General features: G+C 40.2%; 1 protein-coding gene across 5 annotated transcripts in view; it reads right to left on the bottom strand.

Annotated features, from left to right (window-relative positions):
• Nucleotides 1–21,208, bottom strand: part of ELAVL4 (ELAV like RNA binding protein 4) — a 63,520-nt gene that overhangs the window by 15,844 nt on the left and 26,468 nt on the right. For all 5 annotated transcript variants that reach the window (XM_075037611.1, XM_075037609.1, XM_075037610.1 and 2 more), the window contains one exon: nt 1,729–1,832. In XM_075037611.1, coding sequence (XP_074893712.1) covers nt 1,729–1,832 — 104 coding nt within the window. The remainder of the gene's footprint in view (nt 1–1,728; nt 1,833–21,208) is intronic.

Here is a 21,208-nt window from a genome sequence, read left to right as displayed (position 1 = left end):
AGAAGTCAAGAAGAGGCAAAGCAACTTAGGTACTTTGGACAAGAAGTGTAGCACCTCTGCTAATGCTGAATAATGTTCAAAATACAAAAGCATGGCATTAAAAACTGATCTAGATTTCTCAAGTTCAACTGAGTTTTTAATACAGTACTTAGAAGATAAGTTAGTACTTTCAAAATATAATATTTTTTCCTGATAATGTGCCTTTAAAAGCAATTTGGAGAGCAACTGACTGCTCAACTTTTCACTGTAAGCAGAAACTGCTGAGTCCAGGCGTGTATTTCCACCTGCAGCAGTAGATAAGACGGTAGACTTTGCTGCTTTGCCTTACATATTCCTCTAAGTTTGTCTATTTAACTCTACAAAACCATGCTGTGAGCATTTTGATACATAGCCTACATATGTATCTATGGGATGGAACCCGTTTGGTCTAAGGGAGATTTGGAAGTAGCCTTCTGTATGTAATCCATGCAGCCACTCCACCGCTTTCATAACCCTCAGCTCAGGACTTCAGCTCTTCGCTAATCAAACAGACCAGGAAAAACCTTGCTTGAAACAATCCTTAGAGATGCACAGGAACCCAACAAATATTTTTGCATTAGGGAATACCACTTTGTCCAAATCAAAACCTTCAGTGAGAAACAGCAAGTACAACTGAAGTACTGACCATATAGTATCTTTTTTCCAGGATACAAAATCACTGACATTAGTACCAATATTTTCAAAAGTAAAAATTCTGTTTTTCTATTAACATTTTTTACTTTAAAATACAAATTAAGTACAGAAGAAAAATTAAGAAAATGGTACAAATCAAAAGCCAGCCTTCAAATATGATCAAAGCAGTTTCAGATAATTTGAATCAGATCTGCTGTTTGTTCCCCTTCAATTTTTTGATTCACATTCCTTAAGCTCTACTTGTCAGAATTCGGGATGTGGAAATCTTCCATAAGCTGTTTCAAAAAAGCTTCATCAGCCATGCAGCAAAAAACGTGACAGTATAGAAACTTGCTTTTCTTGTGAGACCACTAAAGAAGGTCGTTGAATAACTAATGGTCTATTACAACAATGAAATGAGAGACTTCAGTGGGATCTCTAATCCCTCCTGCTTTTAAAAGAATAAATCAAACTAAGGATGTGGAAATCGAGATAAAATGTGGTTTGGGTTTTTTTGATGTTGTGGGGGTTTTTGTTTGTTTATTTGGTTGGGTTATTTTTTTTGGGGTGGTGGTGGTGGTGTTTGGTGTTTTTTTGTTGTTTTTGTTGTTGTTGTTTTTTCCTTTGTGTTTTTTTTTTTTTTTTTTTAAGAATGACATTCTAACTTGAGAAAACCATACTTTCAACACCTGATAATAACATGAGTGTCACTAAGAGAGCTCCATGTCAAGGTATTTCCCATTAAAATACAAGATAACATGTAACTTATGAATACACTGCTGCATTTTTCTCTTCTGTTTGTGGATAACAGTGTCACTACGGCTGTTTTATTCTACATTTGAGCCTCACAGCAATGCTTTAAGGAGCTTTCCTGTTACTTTCCCTGCTTTAACAACAGCAGCAATTTCAGAGAAGAGAGATTTCATCTTCCACATGTCCTCCCATTGTTCCAAGGAGGAACTTGTTAGCCAAGTGCCCCTAACAACGGAGATTAAAATAGTGATGAAATTGCCAGAAACCGTTTCAACAACTTTCTCCACTTCCTGAATTGAGCAAAAGGTGTTTTATGTGTCTTACCTTTATGGTTTTGGTCTGGAGTCTGAGTCCATTTAAAGTGTTAATGGCTTTCTCTGCATCCTTTGGATCAATATAGTTAACGAATCCGTACCCTAAACTCTGCCCTGTTGAAACACAAGAAACAAAGAAAAAAAAAAGGACTCAGTATTTTTTTTTGAGCACAGGAACAACTTCCAAGAGCAAGAACACAGTTTTCTTACACTGTTCATTTCATCCCTGCTTTCCCCTATGGTCTCTATGCTGTTCTTCACCATTTCATTATCTCCTTAATACAGTGGAAGCCAACATAAAAATTTTCAATTGCTGCTTTGAAGATCCTACTTTAGAAAAAAACATGAAGCAACCCCCCCACCCTGCCTTCCCCAGGTGTTTACTGAAAAGCAATTACGAGGCATGACAGCAGCAGAATTGTGTAATAGTTTTGTGCTGAGTTCCTAATAAATGTAACTGGCTGACCTGCCACTGCAGTATGAGGCCACCTCTTAAAAATGAAAGAAAACACACAGAGATAATTTTGCTACTGTTTATAAACAAGTTTGTAAGTGTTTAAAATGCAAAAATCAGGAAACTTTGTTTGAACACTAACCTTGAAGCAGCTGAGAAATAGACAACCACCTTTACATCTTGTTTTATTGCTCAGTGAGCAGCCAGTAAATAGGAAGAGAAAGGACAGATCAAATTGCAGTAGGATAAGAGACCACATTAAAGCTTTCCTCCATGTATTAGAGATGACAGCAAAACCAAAACAGTACAACTGCTGCTGCGCATGGGATGGCAGGAGCCCACTTTAGCAGCCAAAATAATTTTAACAGCTTCTGTTTTACTATTGCGATCTGTGTTTGCGTTTGCAGTAGGAAGAGGAGACCTGGCTAATAACTGGGATAAGTAACATGGGAGATGGAGAGGCCACGCTGTTCGCACTACAGGTCCCCACGCATGCAGCGCAGGGACGGAGCCGTGGGTCTGCGATGGGCTGCGAGAGCCCGTACCGGAGAGGCACCTTTTCCCGATTCCCAAGTAGCAGTTTTGCAGCATCAATTCTATTAATGCAACGCGACAGACAGCTGCTTCCAGACCCCTTCCTTCTCGAGCCTCCTACTGAAGTTATTTTGCACATTTGGAAAACACATCAATTATGTTGTTCTAAGGCACATGCGCTTGGAAACATACACAGATAATCAAATTTCAAGAATGAGCCAGCCCAAGTGGTCCTGTATTTCAGGTCCTGTATTTCCACGCTCCTTCTGAGACACCCCATCAGTGTATCTGGAGAACAGCACGCCAAAGGATGACCTGCCTCTGGGCACGGACATGCAGGGGATCCAAGTGCTCCCGCTCACGGGCAGCGAGAAAGGAAACATGTGAAAATCCCTCCCGAGGAGAAGGACGGCACTTCTGGAAGAAGACTTCTATCTGCCGGAGCAGCAAACAGCGACCCAGCTCCTGTTCACCAGGAGAAAGCGGAGGTTGGGAAAGCAGCTGCACACCAAGTGCCTTGATGTACCCTGGAGGCACGGATCCTGCCTCCCAAGCACAAAGCTTTGTTTCTTTGTCTCCTGGACTACAAAAAAGCATCTGTGTGTTTCTCAAAGTCAGACGCCACCAAAAATACAGCATTTGCTCTAACACAAATACAGGGAGCGCTTCTGTCTTACAAAATCAGATCAAAGCACTAAAAGCTGCTAACTATGTGATGGAAGACCTTAAAAATCCATGGAAAAACCGCAGTTCACGCCTAAAATGCCCACAAGCAGGCATAAGAATAAGAAATGGCTGTTTTAACCTACAGTAGATCCAGGGAGCAATTCCATCCAATCAATCTAACTTCAGAAAAAAAATAATGTATAAAAACATATCCAGTCTTCCTGGAGAGCTGAATTAGTCTCAACAAAAATACTCTTACCCAAGTTACACAACATTAACCAAGAATGAGCTGAAGTCTGACTGAGCACAAAGCCTGGAGCAGAAATACTGTAAAGATACTTGCCATGCCATGCCTTCCTCTTCTTGTCTAAATGAGACATTTTATACAGTCCCGATCCCTGTGCCTCTAAACATATCATATCCTTAATATATTTAATCCTAAAAAGTTCGAGGCAGAAAAAAGCTATTCTCTAGGAAATGAATCTCTTTTTACAGAGGAAGGGAGACACAAGGATCAGGGCTTGGATAAGCCTTGTTTGTGTCCCTACTTTTCCCGTTAACCATCTATCAACCTTCAGAGGTACACAGATAACAGGAGTAGCTGACGCAAGGCCCTGGGATTTATGTCTTATCTGTCTGTCTGAACATGGGTTTCCATGTCCAGCCACTGGTCTTGTCAAGGCACATGGACTGACCAACCTCTACGATATATACCGTAATTTTTAATAACCTCTCACAGGAACGTTCTCACTTCTGTAAATACTTCTGCAAGGAAGAGACCAAGGAGAACAAACACGCAGACAACAGAAGCTGTAAGTGAAGGGAAATAATGGCAATATAAGAAAAGAATGGTATGAAAATTTCATAGACCATTCACTCCTTTCCTTGGAGTTCTCCAATAACATTATTCAAGTTATTTAGATATCATCATCTCTGACTCCCACTACCAACTGGAAACATAAACAAGTATTTTCTCCAAAGTGAAGGGTAAGGATTACCAACACGAACAAACCTGTCCGCAGGCATGCCTGCAGAACCTGGCTTAAAGAAAACAATTACACTGTCATACAATTTTGCTTAGAATAATACGTACACAGAAACATAATTTCTTTTTAGTATGTACTCCTGAACATCATGAAATATATAAAACTTGTAATAGCATTTAAGGCCTGTTACTCATAAGCTATTAGTTATGATTTCAGATCAAATACATTAATTGCTATATCGGCTGTATTATATTCTCACAAAAAAGGGTGGGTCTACTCAGCATTCCAGGTACTGAATTTCTGCTAATTCAAGAAAAAGCCCCTCTTATCTTAAAAAACCTCAAACGCCACACCCTTTGCACCCACTGAAATCTTGGTACAGTTGTTTCAATCAGTAAATTCACATTGCTGCTTTCTGCCATACACCCCACTTTGTACCAGTGAAGCTGCAGGGAGAAAATCTTTCAGTTAAGAACTTGCCACTTCAGGGGTATATTTGGTTCGGTTTATTTTGTATTTTCAAGCATCTTCCCTAAACACCATCATTTAATGAAGACAGACACCATCCCCCTGGCCCCCTGCCCCAAATATCTCAAAAAACTGAAAGAAAATAAACCCAGAAAAAAATAATTTGTGAAAAGCTTTACAACTGCTGGCAGACATCATAAAGTTTTAGTGTGCTAAACATTTATAGCTAAGAATCCAAAAAAGTTATATATCCAGCTAAAAATATTATTTTCAAATTACTCTCAAGAGCAATAAACCTTATGTCAGACAAAACACAGACTCTAGATATGAAAGAACTAAAAATTGTTACTGGTAGAAAAAGAAGAGAAGGATTTGTAACAGAATATGGTGAAGCAGTATATGAACTCTAGTTTTTTTTTTCCATCATGTACTCTTATTGCATGTACTCGAAAAGGGTAACATTTCTTTGGACGCAATCTGGCAGCACGAAGCAAGCAGCTGGACCTCTCAGCAGGATCCCACACAGACACTGAAGTTCATTCCCATGCTACACTTCCCAGGAACAGCACCGTAAATAGTAAATATTTTCTGTGATTTGGAATCCAATAGTTCATCGCATGCTGCGATTCAGTAGGGCAGGCAAGAGATATTTCTAGATGATCCTAAACAAACACCTTGTTATATTGCTATTACCATTACTCTTTCTGAATGTTTTATCTAGCTTGCAGAAAACGCATAGAGGACCTCCTGTGATCTGGTAAAGAATAGGTCTAAAAGTGAGCAATAACAGGGTTAAAAGTTATCAAGGACTTGACAGTCTTAAAAAAAACCCCAAAACCAGCCAAAACCCACATGCAAAGCCAGCCCAAGCTGGTAATGTACATATTTCATATTTTAGAAGGCTCCATTTCACAGAGCTGAAAATCACCAAGATTAAAACAAACCATGAGAAGGAATATGGAAAAAAATCAGTATACCCTGTTTATAACATTTATCCATACACCCCAAAACCTGCAATTATAAAATAGTGCCAGAGAACTGTACCTGCCTTTACTTCCTTTGTAAGCCAGTCTGCTTTGGCCAATCCCATATTTAAATTAAGAGATAAAGGGAAAACAGATAGAAACCAAAGTAAGTTAGAAAACAAAAATCATAGGAAACAGGAAAAAATCTCTGGCTAATAAAGGTCAGAATAACAAAAGCTTTTTTTTTTTTTAGATTACAGAAAAAAAATCCCCTAACACTCATGCTGACTCATTAGCAGATAGCAATAGTAACAGTACAGAGAGAACAGATGTGTTATGTACACCTGAAGAAGTTATATGAAGTACTAACTAGCAACCCAGGTGGATGTTAAACAGGAGCTCCTAAAATTACACATTTAAATGGAATTATCTGGATTACTTGCACAGAAAAGACTCCAAAAAAGGGGCAAATGGCGCTCTTGTGATTTTCAGCAATTTTTACAGCACTGAACAAATTCCAGGAGCCTGGAGGAAAGACAATTTTGCACTGAAATTCAAAAAAGGAGGACTGGATGACCCAAGCAGTTACGGGTCCATCAGTCTAATGCTGAGCAAGGCAAAATTACAGAATATTCGATACTGGACTCTAATAATAAAGAATTAGAGAGTGGTAATAAAATCAATGTCAATCAAATTAGGTCTATGGAAAATAGATTCTGTCAAACTAAACTGACATCCTTCTTGATGAGCTTACAAGTTTGACTTACAAATTTTAAGAATGTCGATTTAATAGCATTGATATACTTGGTCTTCTATAAAGCACTTGATTTGGTACTGCTTATTAATTGACTAAAACAAAATTAACATGCCACACATTAAATGGATTAAAAAAAATAATCAGCCAACAGATCTCTAACTGGGAATTGTGAATAGGAAATCACCAGAAAGATGTTTTCCTACAGGTCTCTCTCAGGAAACAGATCTTGGCCCTACACTGTTGATTTCCATCGATGAGTGGAAAAAGCCAAACTCCTTGCTCCTGAAGATCAACTGCAGAAAGACAGTATGAGAGGATAAGAACAAAGAGGACAGAGCGAAGGTGCAAAGCAATTTAAGCTCCTCAATAAACTACAAATACGTACATTTAAATAGCACAAACCCAAGACTACATCAGACAAACCAAGTTAACTTTGGCATAGTATCCAAATGGGAAATGAAGGACTCTGATACAGCGTGACAGATAACCAACCACATCTCAGGTCTGCAATACTGCCAACAGGGTTAAAACAATTCTTCTTGGCACAAAAGCCACACACTCAAAACGCGAAAGAAAAAAAAAAAAATCGCTCCTTCTGATCTGGCTGTGTGCTTCGCTGCCGAAGTGCCATGCCCAGTCCTGGTGTACGTGCTCCAAGGAAGATACCAGTGCCTTGGCAATGGTGCTGTGAGAACAGACTATAGCATAGAAAAACTCTTTCAGTTGAAAGATGGGGGTCAATCTGTCTACCTGATCAAAAAATGTTAAGTTGAACCTTAACAGTACTACATTAGTACTCATCTGAAGTACAGATTGATTTTTATTCTTTTTTAATAATGTCTATCCAGCCGATAAAACATGGAGTTATGTATTTCCAGTCCCACTGCTTGACAGTTGAAGTAAGAGAAACCAGACTAGAAACAAAAGCAAAAGCTGTTTTCCTGGGGAAGGCTTGTTCTGTTTTTGACATTGAAGGCAACTGATTATTTTAACTACCTACCAAGCATTTTGTCAGCTCTTCTACCACTGCGAATTCTGAAAGTTCAGATTTTTTCCCTGAAAGCTATGCTCTAGCTCAAGCAGGAATTAAACCAGGGAAGGTTTTGGCAAGATGCGTTAAGTGCTCAATAACCTCTTCTACTCTGAAGCTCTACAAATAGGCTGTTCCTGCTGCTTGTTCTCCATACAGCTCCTACTGCAATCATTCCCACAAGGAAAGTAGAAGGAAACTACTTTCTCTGACAAGTTTGAAGCCTTCCTATTGCTGGAGACTATTCTAAAAGCAATGTAGAGAAGACTACAACTTTGAATTGCTCACTTGTGACCAGATAAGTTAAAAAAGTTTTAAAAACACTCTTCTTTCTTGAAAATAAATTACTCTGGAACGCAAAGCCACGTTAAAGGACTATGGCCCCCACTATAAACAGTCACTCATGAAAACAAGCATGTACTGGGACAGCAACAATGCACACTGCCTTAAATCATGGTTTTGTTGTCCCCTGCCCAAATGTAAAACCTAATTAAAGCTGTCTGCCTGACAGCCATAACACGAACACCGCTGAGCGCGGATGCTTTTCTCTGACACAATCCCTTCCTTCAGAAGTAGGCCACGTCTGACAGCTCATCTTGTATTAGCCAAGCAGAAGCCGTCAGACGGTAACAGCCTTCAGTCACTCCAGGTTTGGGACCAAAAGATGAAATAATGCTCGCCATGAATTCTCCCGGCTCCAGTTTTTTGCCTGTTCTAACCTCAGTGAACATTTAGGGAAGAAACTGGTGCCAGGGTAATCTCTCTGTCGAAGTGGCTGAGGTCAACTTGCTGCCCACCTGCGGCTCTTCCAAGCAGACCTGCACATGCTCTTCAACCTTCCCCGATGATTCTCAAACTGGGGATATTCCTAATAAATGCCACCTATGGATGGCTGGCAAGGAAAGCAGCAAGAGAGAGATGGGCAAGAGAAAGACTCGTCATGCTTTCCATCTTCTAAATAACAGTAACAGAAGAGACTTATTGACGTTCAAGGCAAGCCCTGCTCCAGCTGGTAGTCCCATTTCAGAGCACAATCCTGTGAGCCTCCAAACCATTTCAGAAGTGTTGTAAAGATACTCCTGGAAGGACAAAGAATGACTGCAACTTGTATGAAAAGCTGTATGAAGTAGGGGCTTTCAGAGGTTACATAAATACCCTTGAGAAGATACATTCAAAATGTACAAAGAGGGTCAAGTGAATTGCGTGCTTCATTTTTTTTTTATTTTATGACAGTTACCAACAAATAGAGCTGTTTACCTAAAAAAGGAAGTAAGCTATGGAGAGAAGATTCAGATCAAGGGAAAATGAGATCTGATCATGAGACCAGTTCAAACCCTGCTCCTTGTCTGAAGCTTTTTTGTATCAGTAACATCAGTCTCATTCATCCTCCATCCCTTTACGGAGGAGAAGCATCTACTGTCACCCCAGTGATGCACACTGCAGTCGCAGGAGAAGCAAACCAGGAGAGAATCAGCTTCTGCACACAGCGCTCCTACGACCAAACAATTAAGCTAAGGCTGTCACTGTGACAATTAACTGTAATGCAACTTTGAAGGTAACTTGTTCAGTGCTTAGCGCAGCTCTTTATCACAGCATCCATTTAGTCTATAGCTTATTTAGAATACAGGCTCCTTATATTTGTTCAGACTAGGATTTAATACATGTTGTCCATGAACAGCAAGAAAGCATCATCCTCCTATTACAATATAACTATTACTTTTGCAAGAATTTAGGGGAAAAACATGTAGTCCTCAAAGCAAAAATGAGAGAAGGATGAGTAGTAAATAGCTTGGTTTTTGCCTTTTGCAGGAAGGTGACTGGGTACAAGTTTTGTTTGGGAATCTTCTATCAAATTACTGTATTTCAGGTGCCCTTGTTAGCTCTTTTAAGAAGATCCCCCTTCTAGACTGGGAAAAGTCAGCTGTATTTAAATGCAATCCAGTCTAGAGCCCCAGATAGGCTTTGCTGCTACAGTACACCTACAATTAGGAAGCACAACTTATCCTTGGTTAAAAACAGCCATCAGCAAAATTTGAGTGTCAATAGATCCTTCTTAAGATGCTACTGGAGAGGAAAACCAGGTTCCAGACTTGCACTGCGATATCCTTATAACAGATACCCTCCTAAAAAACATGTTTGTAGCTTCATAACTAATAAATAAGCAAATCTAAACCCAAACCTCAGGGAAAATCCCTGTGTGTTCCACAGGCGGACACCTAGCTCTTGCTGGAGCACCTGTAAAGGCATACATGCTGACACAAACCTGCTCAGATAAGACAAGATTCCTCAAGCAAACTCTTCCCCTAAGGCATCAGAGCCCTAATCCCCAAGTAGCAAAGGCTGGGCCCTCCCCATAGGAAACCTGCAGGGAGAAAATTCCTATCACTGCCTTAATTTCTCGCAATGCCAGAGAGACTCGGATAAAAGCTCATTTGTGCAGGAGGCAGGCCTTTTTGGGGGGCTTGGGGGGAGTCACAAGTTGCACAATGAGCTCCCATGAGAGCTCTACACACATAGGATTTAATAAACTTCAGTCTAAGGGGAAGGGGCTTCTTTGCACCAGGCCTTCTCCAACAGAGACGCTGCTATGTGATTAAAAAAAAATTGCCCAAAGGAAGCCCTGGCAAACAGTGTGCTACATCCCACGTAAAACTCTCCCTCGGGGAGAGGGTAAGAGAGGGAAAATGAACCAGACATACAGACACCACTCACTCAATTTTAATATCTGAATGGGAAATGCCAGATACCATGACAACAAGCCTAGAAAAATAAAAGGGGAATAAAAAAAAAGTGTTGCCCAAAATGTGAAACAAAACGTAAAAATGTAGCTAAAGCAATGAGATTATTAGTGCTAGTGAGGTAACTGGGACCCCTGGACCTCCACATCTCTGACTGGAATAGAACCACCAGGACCTGAACACGGTCACCTCAAAGCAAGACCCCCCAAAACCAACTGCAAGCTCCCCACAATGGAAAGCAACATCATTCAACCAGCACCTTGCTGAGTTAGAAAGCTTGACTTCACCAGGCAGTGTCAGAGGAGATGACACAAGTTTTGCCTTCCTCTGTAGTTTTGACAAATCCCTTAATGCAAGACATTATAATTTAGTGTCTTGATTTTCAGAGATGCTGAAGCACTAGCAGTTCTCATGTAAATTAAATACCAATTGACAGTAGCTGCTATCCCTCAAAATTAGACACAATAGTGATTCTCACTCTGGAATACCCCCATCACATCCACCCAGAAAACAGAACAAGATGGAGCATGCTTTGAGAGAGCCTGCTGCTACCCAGCACTACTAGATCCTTCTGAAAATCCTACTCCCACAGAAATCTGAAGAGGACTTTCAAACACATACAATTACTCCATTTTAAACTCGACCATACCAGCTACATAAAACATGCTTACTCTTGCAAATAGTGCCTTACAGTCTCTTAACAGCTTCTAGCATTTCAGATGTTCTGCATCTCACCTGAAACAAGACTTTGCTCTTACCTGCATACTACACAGAGTTTTAACAAAGTCAGCTGTGTAATTACTGTAGTTCAGGAAGTGGGCTAATCTGCATGCAAAGCTTAAGTGGCAGTTTGAGACAGATGCTGCTGACTTGGCTGGAGTCTTCTGCGCTTCCCGTTACTGTAGCATGGAAGCATTTTATCTCTGTAACGCACCTTTCCTCACAAACACCACTGAGAAAAGCACTTTTATTCCTATTTTGGAGAAAAGAAACTGAAAGGCATCAAGATTTCCAGGGTGAACTTGGACAGAGTAACAGAGTCGCTAGAACAGGGATCTAAATCTTTGTCTCCCCCACCCTAAAACATTAACCTTATCATTCGACCACTGAGTTGTGCTGGGCTGGAGATATCTTGTAAACACCACGCACATTTCATGCTGCAGAATATATTATCCTCCTTTTTTGTTTTCCTGCTTTTATCAAGTTTCTTTAAATGTAAAACTGGATTTCAAGCATTAGTGCGTTCATACTACTGCAAGCAACTGATTAAGTACATTTGCAGAAGCTACTGCTCCTGACATATGTAAGACAATTGAGTTCCATTTCTGAACAAATATTTGGATTCCCCCCAGCCCCCTCCAGTTGACATCTCTTGCTTCCCTTCTTTTCATCTTCTCCTCCCCCTTCCTTCAAGGAGCACACAGCCTCTGAATTAGCAGCTGTTCTGAGAAGAGCAAGGCTGCACTCCTCCCCGCTTTGTCCCAGAACAGAACAGGGACTGTACTATAAAAATCCAGTGTTCTGGGGACAGGCATGAATGGACAAGAAACAGCCATGACTTGTCTATCCTGAACAGTAAATTCAATGCTGAAGAAGAGACGAAATAAACACAAGAATGCAGACATTAGAAACAAACAGGCTGAGTTAAAACAATACTTAGTAAGAAAAAGTGAAAACAAATAAACCCAGAAAAAAATGAAAGACATACCAGCACATAAAAAATGGTAAGTAGCAGCATGGAAAGAAAACTGCAAGAGGAATTAAAGAAGTCACTGCAATACATAAAGCACACAATATGTCGTAGGAAGCCTTTCACATCCCAAATAGGTGATGTCACATCATGGAGAGGGGATACAGCATTGCTGGACCAGCAGTACATAAAGAATGGTAAAGACTGCACTCAGCTATAACAGGAAAGTTATGTACTGGAGCTACGCAAAGCAACAAACTGAAGGGAAATTTTCAGCAACGACCAGGTTTTTAATCAAGAATGACTTAAGGCTTGACAGCGACTTAAGATGCAAGATTAGAAGGGTCCGGTGTTAAAACATTAAAATATGGTAGCCTTTGGTTAAATTGTGACTAAAAGGAGATGCAAAAGCCTACAGATACTTCAAGTGTGTAAAGACTATGACTGGAAATGAAATATTAAGTGTGCTACTTAACACTGTTACCCATAAGAGAAGACGAAATTAAGAAGAGGGTAAAAAAATTACATGGTCTGAAACCAAGGAGAAAAGGCACTCCAACAATGGGAACCAGTAAGTCATGGAAGAGGTACATGCCTCATTATAGCAGACTTATCTTCCCTTTCTGCATCCCATCCCAAACACTGGTATTTCTGAAATTTAGATGAAAGTGGAAGGCAACTAAAAAAATTAATACTGAACAACGGAGCAGAAATTGAAAGCAAACCAAAACAAACGGAGTGATTTTTCACTGGTCAGGCTTCAGAGGGACAGTAAGTTCAGATCACAGAGCACAGCACCAAACCTTTGCACAAAAGCACGATGCCAGGCACCCAGAGTCAAAGCTTATGAGAAAACCCACTATTCTAAGAGATGATGACAGTGAGTGGTGGAGTGATGGGGAAAAGAAAGGTAGAAGGACAGAACCACAATAGAGCCTGTGCACTGACCAAGACTCCCACCTTCGTGATGGGTCAAAGAACTGCACAGGCAGAGTGAAAAGTCAGCTGTGGCTTAATATAAGTAACATGCAACTTGGTTTACAGGACAGATATTTTTGTTAAGAGGCCAAGAACATGCTCTCTCACTCAGAAGAACTATGCAAGCAGAGGAATCAGGAAAGACAAGGCACAGCTAAGATATGAAAACCCAGTACATCATCAAGCCTGGAAGCATTTTATGTAGAAACAGTGGCAGTAACACTTCCAGTCTAAAGGAAACGGCAGAGGCACATAAAACTGGAGAAAAACAAGAGTTTGTTTTGCAAAACAAGAATATTAAGTAGGACATAACAATATACTGCAGCAGCAATATCTGAAACCTGGTTGACTGCAAATTCGAAAAGCCCTGGTAATTTTGTCATTAAATGATTTAATTCAGCAACATTTAAGGTTCTGTACCTCAGCCTCTATCAGACAACAAAAAACAAAAGCCACCACAACACTAAGAAATTTCACAGTAATTCTGAACGATGACTCGGAATACCTATTCTGTCTCAAACAGCCTACTAATTAAACTCCCTTTGAGCTCTACTAACCAGTTTTTCCAGTGCAAAGAGGAAAGTAATTTATTACAGACCGGAATACAAAATTTAATATTAACAACACAACCTGTGTCTGCAGCATTTTTAATCTGATCAGCGAAAACATAAATAAAAGCTGCAACCTGACAGCTAAGAAGGTTAATCTGTAATAGTTAGATTTCCGTAGATTACTTTACACAGCATCTGGAAAGATGCTGAGAAAAGTAGAGCCACTTTATCATATTCCAAAATGTGCTACCTATAAAAATTTTGCTATCCATCAATACTTAGACTGCAGTGAGCCTACTTAAATTTGCTTCAGCTTTAACAGCAAACTTTCAAGAACTTTAAAACAAGAGCAGGAATTTAAGTATGTTTCAAATGTTTATAAAATTCCTTTTAGGTACTTGCAGGTAATAGAGGTAATGAAAAGGAAAACTGCTTAAAGTAGAAAATATTATGACTTTGTTGTTGTGCACGTACTTAGTTCTATCCCTTAAATGTTTTGCTAATTTTGTTGAGAAGAGTATCAGCATGAATATGCTCCTCGAATTTCCTCCAGACTGAAAAGCAAATCTTTTCCTTTTAAAGGTGGTAAATTTCACCTGTATCAGCCAGCACCTTCTCCTATGACACTATCCACATGTATGGCACTGGATGTATGGTGTGGATGTCATGACTAGAAGCCATTCTTGCTGGCTGACCACCACTGAAAACAGGGCAGGTTTTATGATGCACAACTCTTGTAGAAAAGGCTTTTCACAATATTAAACATGTAGGTGGTAAACAGAGAGGGAAAACATACATATTTCTCCTTTTGTTTCCAGTTTGGCAAAGTACCTAAACATACCTAAGCTGGAGCAAGTAAGTACCACAATGCTACCAACAGACAAAATCAAGGCAGCAAAGTAGCTATTACAGTGTAGTGGAAAGCATATGGGGAAAAAAAATGTTATCAGTCAAGCTCCCAAGCTGTTCATGTTTGGGGTTGGGTTTTTTTGGTTTAAGACAAAGTGGCTTCCAGAGCAGGAAAGTATTTTAAAAAAAGTAGAGAAATAGGAGAAAGAGATGCATTGGTAAATAGAAATGACACAGATACAGCACATAGAAGAACAGAGGAGTCTAAAAAAGGAACTGCTGGAGAATACTTCTTCCTTGTTACATGTCCTATCTTCTCATGCCCTACCTACCATCCTCACAACAGGGAAAGTCAAAACACCCTCCACATCTAACCAACAGCATCCTAAGGAAGAGGAAGGCAGTCTCATTTTGTGGGTCCTAGAACGCTGTAGCAAGAGGAAGCCTGTTGATATCTAATTTAAGGTGCTTTAAAATCTGCGTGAGCACAAACAATTGTCTGTGTAGGGCAGCAGGCACATTAGACCTTCTACCACAGAAACAGCAGCCCCTCTAGTACAGCAACAATTAATCATACTGGCAATGCTGCCATTTGTTTGCTTGCAGGTGAGTATGACGCAGCTTTTTGTCCATCTGCTTTTGCAACACCCCTTAAAAACCATCTAACTGAAAAGAAAAAAACCCCAGTCTGGGCTCTTGTGAATAAAAGTAATAAAAACATTCAGTGTCCCCCCCAAGCTGATATATTCCACTGATTAAACAGATGCTGTGAGAGTCATAAGAACAGCAGTACTGGGTCAGAGCAGAGGTCTGCCTAGCCCAATATCCTGTCTCCAGCAGCACCTGCAAGTCAGTAACTTGCACTGAAATTCCTAGCAGGGACAAGTAGGAACATCCGCAAAATCACTGACAGATCATGCTCAGGAAGAATGGAAAACAGCAGTTATGTCCAACAAACCCCAGCAGTGAGTCAGCCAAAGCAGAGACAGTGAGGAAAGTCAAAGAAATGGACTTGGACTTCAGCGACATGATGCTTTCTTCCCCTCTTTCTCTACTCTTTTTAGAATCAAAATCTCACAAGGATGACAGGGACCGTGGCATTGTGGCATCAGAGAAATGGGAAACATGGCATCTGGGCAAAACCTGTCTAAACAGGCATGCAGAGATGCACAAGGGCCTGAACAAGACCCAGGCTGTACCACAAATGGTTTAAGAAGTCAGAGGCTGCAGTACCCTATCAATGACCGCTGCAGGAACCAAGCATAGGACATGAAGTAGGATGCTTTTGAAATCCAAAGATGTATGCTTGTCTGTTGGCAAAGGCTGAGCATCAGAGCAACTGCCAATAGCTGACACATTACTGAGAAGGTTGGTTACCAGTGCTGACTATAAGCACGCAACTGCCAGTGAGCTGCATACAAAGGTTGTTGGGACTCCCAGTTGAGGCAGCAAGGGAAACTATCCATTAAACAGGAGAAAAGAATAGATGGTGCGCAGCATTAAGGATGTGCAGGTGTAGGAAACAGTGGTAAATCCCTCTCTCCATCTCTTCTTGGATGTAACAACATAACATAACCAGAAATTAATGCCTCTTAACCGTAAGTAAAATTAAGATGATACCCTAAGTCTCAAAGTATTGGGATCGAACCTTTGAAGTTTTCTGGAAGCAAAGGAGAAGGAAAGGAATTAAGGCCAGGCAAGACCTCCATGCAGTAGATATCCCCAAAGGAACTTTGCCCTCTACAGATGGCAATCTCACTTGACAAACAGATAGAAAACAGGTTGGCTTGATCATGTAAATGGGTCCTTGCTAAAGTCAGTCAGAATAACCTCAAAAGCAAAGAAGTTATGAAGGATGGGGTCCAAGTGGATGGAGTCTCAAGAGGTACTTTGTTACATCAGTATAGGGACTGCACATAAACTGAGCTAGCAGAAAACAGAGGAAAAAAAATAGGAGTGCCAAGGACATCCACTCCCACAGGCAGCAGATCCCAATACTGATCTGAAGGTCTCAGGTTGACTATTCCCAGAAGTCAAGGTAAAGGTGATCTTGCAGGGCTCTTCTGGCATTACAGAAAAACACCTGCATGCTGGGAAGTCAAGTGATGATGAATCAGCTCTGCAACAGAGAAGAGGCAAGAACATCCTGGCTCACCAAGTCTGAGAAACAGGTACTGCAGGCAGGTCAAATAATCCTCGTCACAAGTTTACTAAACGCCATCTTAAAGCCAAGAAGCAGCTCCTAATACAGCATTGGTAAAAAACAAATCTTGTGAAAAGAGAGATCAGAAGGTTGACCACTTTCAAAACTATTTAGACTGGTTTTACACAAGTCACTTTTGCTCTTGGACAAGTTGTCTAGCAAGAGCCCTGGGGAGACAGGCAGAGTTGACAGCCGCAGCGCAGCCATGCTGCTCGTTGGCATGGCTGAAGGGCAGAAGGTCTTGAGTAGCAGGGAATGGATGAATGCTGGCAAAGTCAGCTTCAGAGCCCTGACAGACATCTTGTTGTGCTGTCTACTGCTGCCCCAAAAGACCCTGCCTCATCTGGAAGGTAGTGCACCATTAGTGGACACTGCTGCCAATCTCCCAGAGCTTTCCTGGAACTCTCTCATTCCTTTCCTCCCTTCCTCCTTGTCCTCCTTGGGCTAAAAGGAAAGAAAAAGGGTTACAGCCAGAAGAAGCTGTGCACGAGTGCTGATGCATGGGGTGTGTGCTTCTAGAGGGAAGAACAGAACGAGGGAAGAAGGACAGACAACTGGAGGCTAAGGGTGGACTGTCATCAAATAGAGGGCTCCACCAACACAGCTGCATCACCTGGCTGTTCCCTGGCAGACAGTTATCTTCAATGCAGATGATAGGAAGGATGGAAAAAAGCCTCAGACTAGAAGGTCAGCAGACACACTGAAAAGCCTCATAAATAACCTTATAACTGGAAGTCATGATTTGGTAGACATGGGTGTGCTTGTGCTGTTGCAGAAAGCCATACCACTTATCCTTCCTCACTAGACTTGATGGGAAGGTGGTGTTATTTACTCAAACCAAGCAGTTAACACTGTGAAGAATAAACTAAATATGCATTAAAGGCATTTAATACACTTCAGAACAAGCTCAGGATTGAAACTGCAGAAGTTAATTAGAAAGCTCTTTCACAGCACAAGGGTCATGCCTACTTGCCCCAACACTCATTTCAATTGCTTTTTTCCAATAATCAAGAAATCAAAATTCTTTTGTTCGCTGGCGCAGAGTATGCACCAGACGACTGCAGAGAGACGATAAAGAAAATGACGGATGCAAATTTGACCGTTTTCCTCAGCATTTAGAACAGACATCAAACCATACCAAACACATTTTAGAAATCCAGCACTAAAAGACACTCACTACTGTTCCTGTGTTCCCTCCCCCACAGTACTAATGAATTTAGTTCAAATACTTAATGCAAATGCTCATTTAGATAATCAATATTTGGGGATTGTCTTAAATCTGCAGCCCTTAGAATAGGATATGCAACACTGAAATTAGGTTTCTCTCTGCTCAAGAACAGAATACACTTCAGGAAATAAGCTAAAAGAATAAAATAACTAGGCTACCAAATTAAGATCAACTTATCAAAGGTCTTTAATGACATTGAGCTATATATTTAGTCTTTTAAAAAAATAATTCTAGATTTTGTTTAGAAACCTCTGAAACATGTTTGTTTTTTCATGTTTTCTAGTATTTTATTCTCTGCATGCAATTGGAGGTACCAGACAAAGTTTATAACCAAAAATTGAAGCATGCTCTGTATTCCATCTGATTCACAAAAAGAATCCTTCCCCCCCCCCCCCCCCCCCAACTCCAAAACCACGTTATTTTAGACTTCTGCTTTTCTGGGCACTTGACTTTCAGCTCTAGTTGTACTACTCTATCTTACCACTCTTTCCTCACTGCATTTTGACCATGCACTCAACACAAAGAAATAACTCCCATCATACAAATGTCCTGTACCTACTAAAATACAGTAAGGCCAATCTACAAGTCACTTCCTAAAAAAACTAATGTTCATTTGGTATTATTTTTCCGACAAAAGCACTCTAGCAGAGTACTCTGCTGCATAAATATTTTTCTTATTTCAGCAAATATTAAGTCTTTTGCTTTCAAGGAAGTCAAATGTAGAAAACCGCACTGCTTCTTACAGAGATTCCCTATATAGCCAATTTGAAGGGCACTACTGAATATGGCCTTCAAATGCAATCAAACCAAATGCCAGAATTATGTTCACTTTGTAAATGGTGAACACTACAGTACATAAGTTTGGTTTTGTTTTTTTTCTGTTCTGAAGGATTGTGTTAATTCTCATCTACTACTGGAGCAAAGCAACTGCTGCTAACGCTCAGTCTAGTCTAACAAGATCTGTACCAAATAAATGATCAGAGATCAGTGACTAGTTACCATTGCTTTACAGAGAATTACTAAAAACCCCTTCCAAGTCAACAAGGGAATAAACTACCTCTACAAGGTATTTTTCTCCTAAACCCTGTTATTAGGTGGGCTTATGCCATGAGGCATGAGTGTTTACATACTTTCTAAAGAGTTTAGAAGTCTTATCTAACATAATCCCTACATTCTATAATCCTATCTGTTTAATGTATTTTAAGTGGGGAAAACCGCTGGAACTAGTAATATCTCAAAATGGAAGGCACTTGCAAAGCACAATCAGTGAATTGGACATCAAATGTAGAACAAGTTTATGCTCAGATTAGACTTTCAGTCATTTAGGATCAGGTAACTTAATGCTGGGTTTCACAGTAAGCTATATTTATCTGCATATGGGTCATTTTTTTCTTCCAATAGGAAACACTTTTGGTATGCCAGTTGATAAAAATTCCTAGAGAAAACATATACAAAACACTGGTAGCCTTTGTTATGTGAAATCTGCAGTGAATACATGTTTTATCTGCAGGTTCTAAACATAAATAGATGTGAACCATTTCCTTTGAATGAAAATAAATATTTTTCTAACATCTAGCACAATTTTACTAACATCTCTGCAATTTCCAGCCTGAGTCTTTCAAACATAGACTTAATCACGCAATGGTTACCTATTGTCATGAACTGTATTACCAAAAGGCCTTTTCCCTCTAAATTTAACCATTAATCCTGTTTTTGCTTTGTGTCTTTCCATTATGATGAGCTTTCAGAGTCCCCCTTCGATCCCAAGATAGACACCATGACCTCTCGCTCATCTACTCTATCAGGTATCAAAACCTCCCGTTAATATATATAAAGCTTAGCTGTTGCCTGCTGCAAACACTGGGCCAATACTAGAAGATGCCTGTTTTCCTTACTAAACTTAAGTAGTGTTTTCCTGCTACTGCGCACTTGCCATCAGATTGAAGAGCTTCCCGCCTGGAGAGCCATACTGTTGGGGAACGTGATCATACCTGGCTTCCTCCCCTCCTGCCTCCTAGGGTCACCATCACAGCGTGCAACTTATGGCTTCTGCTCCTGAGGATACAGACCTTCTCCATCCACTACTTTCAAAACAGTTACCGATTCCAGATGCTGAAATTAAGGCTGCTTAATTAGGCCCCAAATTTCAGGAAAGTCCAAGCATGCAATCTCTGAACAGCACGTTCCAGACAGAAACACCAGTTCAGCACCATCATTCACTGAACACGCTTGGTTAAATAAAATCTGGGTCTTTGCTTTTTACAGCAGCACCTTTTTGGTATGTGCTGGTAAGCTGCTCGTTATAAAGGGAAACAGGAAAAAATAACTTTTATAGAGGGCAGACGACACCAACTTAATGTAGCATGGACATACTTCTGGACCAGAAGGGGTTCATGATGGCTTGCTGAGAGCACAGGTAGAGCATCCTCTCCAGGTTAGGAATTCACTGGTTTCTACAGAGAAATGAGCATTGAATGCCAGTTACGTGGAAGATATTTTCCTGTACTCTCTCATAATGCTGCATTATTTCTGACTGCCGTTTTGTAAGCTTTGGTTCTTGGATCATATGGTTGAACATCCAAAGAGTGAGGAAATGGACAATCTGTAACTTCTAGAGAGGACTATAGGTAAAACAGTATTTCTTTCTCTCCTAACATGTGACAACACACAGATGCTACTGCTTTGAGTCAATAGCTTGCCTGTCCTGGATTTTCACTGGGATCATCAATATTTATATTACACTTACAATGCCACAATTATTTCTGAACTGCAGTTTTAATCTAAGTCTGCACCAGTCCTATAAATACCTGAAATGAAAACAAAAGATGTAAATCTCTGTGCGTAATCTTAAAGGAATTGCAAATTCAAAAGGAACAATTTAAGAACAGAGTTGCATTTTGGGCAGAGGAGCAATGAAGTTCCTGATTATGCATGCAAAGAACATCAAATTGTACCACACAGCAGGAATATGCAAACTCTGTCATAAGTTAAGTGATGCACAGAAATCCTGTATCAATAAACAGCCTGCTTTACAGTGCGCCTGGATCATTGTAAGATACAAAAGATTATTTGAGATCCAAAGATTTTAGATACCGATCATTCAACAACTCACAGATGTAAGTTTCTGTGTAGATTACAAAGAAACAAAAATGTAATTCTTAAGAGCTCAGCTAAGGCCACCAAATCAATTAAAAAAATTAATAACAAACATTCCCTTCTCCAACACACAAACTACGTCAACAAGGACAACTCACTTGGCCAGCAGCAATTACAGTGTCTCTGACGGACACTACGCTGACTGGATCTTTTGTTTTCAAACATGGGACAAAACAAGTTCAGCATTTCTTCTCTCAAAATTTTCTGATCAATTCAAGCCCTCTCCTTCCCCAAGTC

Source organism: Buteo buteo, chromosome 10, assembly GCF_964188355.1.
Source record: "Buteo buteo chromosome 10, bButBut1.hap1.1, whole genome shotgun sequence".
Classification (NCBI taxonomy): domain Eukaryota; kingdom Metazoa; phylum Chordata; class Aves; order Accipitriformes; family Accipitridae; genus Buteo; species Buteo buteo.
Note: the sequence above shows the minus strand (reverse complement) of the source record. Positions and strands in the feature narration are given on the sequence as shown.